Below are 7,008 nucleotides of genomic sequence, written 5' to 3'. Positions count from 1 at the left end.
GCAGTGGAGAATCCTAACTTATAAAACACCATCTCTATCATTTATACACTATGTACACATTTAACCCAGTACACACTCGTTTTGGAGCATGTGGATTATTTCTAAACTAACAGCTCTGAAGTTTAAGGACAGAGCATAAAGCATTGTCTTTAAATGAAAGTGACTATGTGATCTAAACACTAAATAAATATCTACTTTATCAATCTAGCATCTCCTAATGGAATGTTATTACACAAGCCCAATGTTTTACACCAAGTCCATATATATATATATATATATATATATATATATATGTGTGTGTGTGTGTGTGTGTGTATATATATACATATATGCAAAAGTCTTTCATGGCCACGGTCTCCACACACCCTGTCTTCCAGACGCCTGTGGGCTTGTAGGCCCTGACATGCTGGTCTTTGGCGAGTTCTGGTGATGCTGCACAGTGTTAGGGTGCGTGTGTCGCAGTGGGACCCTGTATGGATAGTGTGTGTGTGTCTGTCTCTTCACACACTGCAGTCCTTGCATGGCATGATTCTGCTTCATGTCTCTGACACCGGACCAGTGTGCACGGCTCAGGCACTGATACAGGGATGAGGGCACTGAGTCGGGCAGCCCTCGTGCCTTGGTCTCCTCCTTCAGGAAGCGAGCGGCTTTCTCTAAACACACAGAGAACCCATCCATGAACTGATGTCCAACTGAATCAGACTCATCTTCTGCTGAGCTGTATTTATTGGCCTTGGCGCTGGAGCTCTGCAGGAAGAGAACCGTGTGTTCTAGGATCTCTGCTTTTTCCAGACGCTTTTGAGATGCAGCCTAAAACAGAAAATAATGTTTAGGCAATGTTTAGTAACTTACACATGCATATATACACATTTAATTAGGTCACACACACAATACAGTGAGGAGATCAGTGGGAAATAACAGGACTGTGTGTCTCACCTGTTGCTCATGGCCTTGCGCAAGTAAAATCCGCAGGTTCTCTAGACTGCGGTTCATTCGTTCTCGTCTGCGGCGCTCAACCTGAGGCTTCAACATCTGTAAAGGACCAACACAAGAACATAAGCGACGGTTCTGATAAGGCATTATGTTTCTACACTCTCATGAAGGAAGGGAATATTCTCATGTGTCGGTTCTTGAGTGTGTACCTTATGATGAAATTATCATAAATTTTCTTACTGTATGTCACTACAGTTACATTTCCAGATTGAGAATGCACATTACAAGTACAAAGAATTAAGTCCAAAAACCAGCACAATGCTTCTTCATGAGAGTGTATTATTATTATTATTATATTATTGCTGTTTTTATTCCAAATCACTACCGAGTAAAAATCACAATGTACTTACCTTTCTATCAATTTTCAATCTCTCCTTCTCTTCAAACTTGTCCATTGCAGCTGTATCCCAGAGATGACTCCTCATAAAGACACTCATAAAGAAACTACAGAAAGTCCAAAAGAGTTGAAGTCGTGGAGTCCGGCGCGGTCACGTGCGCTGCACTGCTACTCGGTTAAAAGGCGTTTGACTGCTGAAGCGCAGCGCGGACTTTTATAGCCAGTCAGTCAGCCGCGTTATGCAGCCACGCCCAGAACCGACCTCTGACAAATCAGAGACTTGTATGCTAATTCATGCTTTAACGCGGCACGTGATTGGTCAGGGACAAACTCTGGTCTTATACAGTGCAGTAAAGTCGCGACAAAAATAGCGACAACAATATTGTTTGTTTGTGTTGTTTTTTATTATATATATATATATATATATTTGTTATATATCTTATTTGTTTATATATATATATTAACAAAGAAGGTATTTTGACATAACTCTAGTTTTGGGTCAGATTATTTAAAACATTTAATATAAACCAACTAATTATGTAGTTTTACAATATTTTGTTGAATTGTGTGTAACGTAATAACAGTTGAGTTTTGTGTAGTTTAGTGGATTTTATTTAAATGTCGCATTCACACACTATCCTGGAACGGCACGCGCCCTCCGCCACCTCGACTTCCGTGGGCACGCGTGTGTGTGTGTGTGTGTGTCGGAATGGGGGTGTTTGCTGTTGTTGTTAAGAAACTCTTTCACACCTCCACTAAGATAAAAGTAGTCTGAGAAAGGCACACTCCACTCTCTGACCTGCTTTTCCACATGTCACACACACACACACACACACACACACACAGTTTCTTTCCTGAATGTTCGAAACCAACAGCTTTTCCACACACACTCAGCAATCCGGTCACATCAGGGTCCTGTACACTCTTTACAAGTTACTTTCCAAGTATCTAAAGTTTCTTTATAAAGGATATTAGACTTGAGGTATAAGGTGTGTTTTGGAGCGTGGACACTAAACTCCACAAAAAACACCTGACTTTTATACTTTTTATACACCGGAAGTGATGGTCCAGTGCAGGGACATTAATAATATATAGTGACATTAATAAAAGGTTGTGTGCTTCGACCCTGCTGCTGTTCGAGGTGTTGTGCTGGGAATGAAACTCTCAGACTAAACACACACACCTCACAAGCTGCTATATTACCTGTCAGGATTTGCGCGTCATTAAGCACACTCCCGTGCATTCCCACCTTCACACACACACACACACACACACCGCACAGAACAGAAAGAATAATAATATAAACGCGTTTGTCCACTAAACCTGCAGGTTTTACACACGTGTCCATGTCTGAAGAAGCTAGTGACCCCTGGGGCTGAGTGTAAGTGTTGCTCAGGGTGTGTGTGCTGCACACGCTAAACTTCAAAGCAGAGCAGCACGCGCTTAAGAACGAACGGGATGCGTGCGTGTGAGCGGCGTCCAGGAGTGTGTGTGTGTGTGTGTGTAAGGTATTTTCCCACTATGTTTTATAAGGTCATTTAAAGTCTTTGTATACACACCCCAAAACATAATAGTGTATATCAAAATAAACAAACAAATAACGGTAAACTCGGTGTTCCGTTTCTCTCCCAGTGTTCTCTTTGTTTTGTCTGGATAAAAGCTTTATTTCTCCAAGATACAAAGAGACACTCAGCTCGTGCTCACACCTCTCGAATCACCGGGGGTGCACGCCGATATGCACGTGAATAGGCGCAGAGGTGTCGGACGGGCACGTGCGCACGTGTGTTTTATAATGTAAATGTGAAGTGTAAATACGCGCGTAGCTTAGTGATGATTATATTATATTATATTATATTATATTATATTATATTATATTAAATTCCTCAGATTTAGGAAAAGTCTGTCTGACCGCGGTGTGGGTTTTTTCCCCTAATTTCTTTCTCTCTATACCTACTAACTCTCGCGCACGTGTGTGTTTGACACCATATACCTGCCATCGTTCCCACGCGCACCAAAATGACCGCCGTTTGCTCGCGACCTGCCGCTCCATAACTGTACCGGCTTTGAAGTGCGTGACAACCGCCACACTGGAACGGGCTTTCCCACGGGAACGGACAGGTCGGGTGTTACTGACCAAACGGGTTAGGTATTGGTTATTATTTAAGGCATTAAGGTGAAAAGTTTGCGTGTTCTGTATAGAAGCAGTCATAATGATAGTAATGATAATGCGCGCGCACATACACTCACGCACAAAAACACAACTCTTAACATGTGAAGCTCTTGACGATACTATCCTGGCTTCTTTAAACTCTCTTGCACACACACACACACACACGCTCACAAAGGCGTTTGTGTCGCCAAGCTGGGAAAAATAAACGGTGTCTGTGAATGCAGTTGGAGCTTTTTCCCAGGTGCTGTGTGTGTGTGTGTGTGTGTGTGTGTAATGTGTCAGAGGTGCCTGAGGAGTGTGTTTGTGATGTATGAAGTTTAGCAGGTAATAAAAGAGAGCTGGAGGTGTTCCTGTTCTCAAAGTGTAGACTAGAGAACCAGGAGCTGAACGCGTTCCCATGAGAACACTGCACACACCATGCTGCTGGGGGTCGGGTTATAGAATTGAATAATCGAACGAAGCTCATTACAGGTAAACACACACACCCGTGCGCGAAACGCTTAGTCGGTGCGCTATTACCGGCATGTCCATTGATGGTGAAAAGAAATGCGCGCGCACACACACACACACACACACACACACACACAACCAGCCTCTCTCTCTCTCTCTCTTTTAAGATTTAAGATTCAAAGGTGCTTTTTTGGCATATTTACAATATTGAAAAATCTCTCAATTTCACACACACACACACACGCGCGCGAACACGCATCTACATTTAAATGTTTAACTGATAGTACGCACAAGATCTCTGCAGGAGGGCGGAGCCACCAGCGGCTCGTGCTCACACCTCACCTGGATACTGCACGCGAGTCCCAGCCGGCGCGTCACTGTCTGGTGAAACCCCCCGGAGCGGCAGGCTGATGCCAAGCACTAAACACTGTAGGGTCCGGGGTGTCTGCTCACACCTTCACACTCGCTCACTGTCTAGGGATTGTGTGTGTGTGTCTGTGTGTGTGTGTGTGTGTAGGGGAGCTGGTGTCGAAGTGACTTCTCGCACCTTCACACACGCGCGCGCATTCCTTTTGGTATCACCAAACACCTTTTAGATGCGACTCGGCGCGTGCCATTTGAAATTTAGTTTTCTACCATTCGTGCATATATTTTGGCACCCTACATAAGTGTATTGCGGCTCCATGCTCGTGAGAGAGAAGGAAAAGCGCGTGGGAACCTCACACGTGCGCGCGTCTCACCTGCTGTAGCACAACATCTGACAGGTCATTAAAGGATGCGCGAGGGTGTCGCGCGCGCGCGTGTGAATGTGTATTATAGTCTGTAGATAAATCCCACAGTTTACTAGTCTATGATAGTGTGTGTGTGTGTGTGTGTGTGTGTGTGTGTGTGTGTATACACTTCTGTGTGTTCCTGCTATATAACTAGAATTCTAAGACAGCACTAACGCAAAATAGTGCACGCTCTACATCTAATTAACAAAAGATCAAAGTGCTCATTAATATTAAATATGCACCCTTTAACCCTTACACATCCTCCAACCTGAAGTCGCTGCGTTCCATCCTGAAGTGACGCTGTGCATTTTGTAAGGGGACATAAAGGCGCGTCTGTGTTTGTTGATCAAGACGATTTTCATTAACGTCAGGGTCCGTGATCACGTGATGCAAAAAAAAAAACTGTCTTCTTATATATAAACCGACTGCGTTCTTTTGGGCCCCTACAGAGGGAGCAGTGTGTGTAATCCCTTCCCCAAATTCGGCATTATACTCATTAAATGCTGCTCATCTTAAACACACACACACACACACACACACAATTTTTAACTGTTCTTTTGTGTAGAATGTTTACATTTTGCAAGCATTTATAAATATGTTTTTACTATTTATCAAATCGAATCAAATTCAAATTTTATTTGTCACATACACAGTCATACACAGTACGATATGCAGTGAAATGCTTACACGACCGCCAGTGACCTTAAAAAAATAATAAAAGCTTATACATAAGAATATAAATATGAACAAAAGAAATACCTTAAAAATAAAATTAACTAGTAAAATATGCTGCGCAAAGTCAAATATAATGTAATAAAAGAAATACGTTAGAAAATAAGATTAACTAGTGACATGTATTGTACAAAGTAAAATATACTTTACAAATAAGAACAGAATATCAATATAACAAATATAGAAATATAGAAAAAAATAGAAATAGAAATTTGTCAAATTATGATGTATTAGGCTGCGTTAATATATATGTTATTTAATACATAATATGACATATATAAAATACTGTTTACATAATTTGTATTATTTTGTCTGCACATAAAACTGTAATTTAAGTTATAATTTAATTGCACTTTACTGACTGCTTTATTTTGCTACACTCATAGCGACAACAAAGAATCTTGAATCTTGAACCAGTAGGTGGCGTGACAATGTGGCGTCAGATGACGTCACAACCCATGATCGTTCTCGTTCCCACGACGGGCCCCTGCACTCGTCGCCGTTTGTCCTTTTCATCACACGTCGGTGGTGTTACCGATCCGTGTGAAGAGCATCATATGTTTAAAGGTGTGTGTGTGTGTGTGTGCTTACTCTACAACATACAGGTAACTTTCTCATGAGAATTCTCTCTCTCTCTCTCTCTCACACACACACACACACACACACACACAAGCAATAGCAAAATTTTACTTAATTTTTTCTTCACACTCTTCCTTTAAGCTGTAATTATCTTTAACAAAAGATGATTATTTTAAGATCTCAGATAGTTTGACTGCCCCTGACCTCTGACCTCCAGCATAACCCTAAGCAGGGATTTCTGTAGGTTTTCGTGTGTAGCATCTTGTCCCATTCTGTTGTATTTGTGGAATGGGACTAAAGTGTGTAAGCCGTGCACCATGCAGGTGAGAAAGCATATGTGTGTGTGTGTGTGTGTTGGGGGGGGGGGGGGGGTCGTTAGATTCTTATGCACTAGTGAGAGAGGTGTGAGTGGGAGAGAGCTCTGAGAGTGTGTTCCCACACTAACACTTCTGCACACTCACTGGATGTGTTTTTAATAAACAGGCCGTTATTTAAAAACTAAACATCATTTAATACAAAACAGAAAGTTCCCTTAATCAGCTTTTCTCTGATTAAATTCATCTGCACTCTGAATGACTCAAAAATCTTATCATGGTTTAATCATCTCAGATTTCACACTTTTTATTTTTATTGTATGACAACCCTGACTTGCTTCATAATGTGGAACAACTTCTTTAAGTAAGTGTTCTTTTATTTATTTTACCTGGTTAACTAATTATACTAAAAACCAATGCAGCACAAGTCACTAAAAATGCTGGTTGTGAAGGAAAGGCACTAGAGTACCCAATGCACCACAGTCCACTGCGCACCTGGCCCGGCAGGCAAAGAGCCCAAGTTTAAACCTGCGTTCAATCCCCAGATCCCAATCTGATCATGCGACCATGAGATGCACCTTGCAAACAAATCTGATCTACAGAGGCTTCACAGCACCCAAAGGATCCACACAGAGACGCCCTGGTGGTACAGGGGGAACC

General features: G+C 42.0%; 1 protein-coding gene across 1 annotated transcript; it reads right to left on the bottom strand.

Moving 5' to 3' along the window:
* Nucleotides 1–342: 342 nt before the first annotated feature.
* her7 (hairy and enhancer of split related-7) lies at nucleotides 343–1,488 on the bottom strand. The gene is made up of 3 exons (XM_053486001.1): nucleotides 1,344–1,488; nucleotides 937–1,032; nucleotides 343–810 (listed from the first exon to the last, which is right to left on the bottom strand). Exons 1-3 carry the CDS (start codon nucleotides 1,428–1,430, stop codon nucleotides 343–345), a joined length of 651 nt encoding a protein of 216 aa, XP_053341976.1. The 5' UTR covers nucleotides 1,431–1,488.
* Nucleotides 1,489–7,008: the final 5,520 nt, after the last annotated feature.

Source organism: Clarias gariepinus, chromosome 24, assembly GCF_024256425.1.
Source record: "Clarias gariepinus isolate MV-2021 ecotype Netherlands chromosome 24, CGAR_prim_01v2, whole genome shotgun sequence".
Lineage (NCBI taxonomy): Eukaryota > Metazoa > Chordata > Actinopteri > Siluriformes > Clariidae > Clarias > Clarias gariepinus.
The sequence above is the reverse complement of the archived record's forward strand: the minus strand, read 5'-3'. Positions and strand labels throughout refer to the sequence as shown.

What these genes read in the sequence shown, in the direction of transcription:
- her7 (XM_053486001.1), bottom strand. Translation starts at nt 1,430, where the DNA reads ATGAGTGTCTTTATGAGGAGTCATCTCTGGGATACAGCTGCAATGGAC. An exon ending in GATTGAAAATTGATAGAAAG is followed by an intron (nt 1,033 to 1,343) that starts GTAAGTACATTG and finishes GGTCCTTTACAG; the next exon opens with ATGTTGAAGCCTCAGGTTGA. An exon ending in CGCAAGGCCATGAGCAACAG is followed by an intron (nt 811 to 936) that starts GTGAGACACACA and finishes TTTCTGTTTTAG; the next exon opens with GCTGCATCTCAAAAGCGTCT.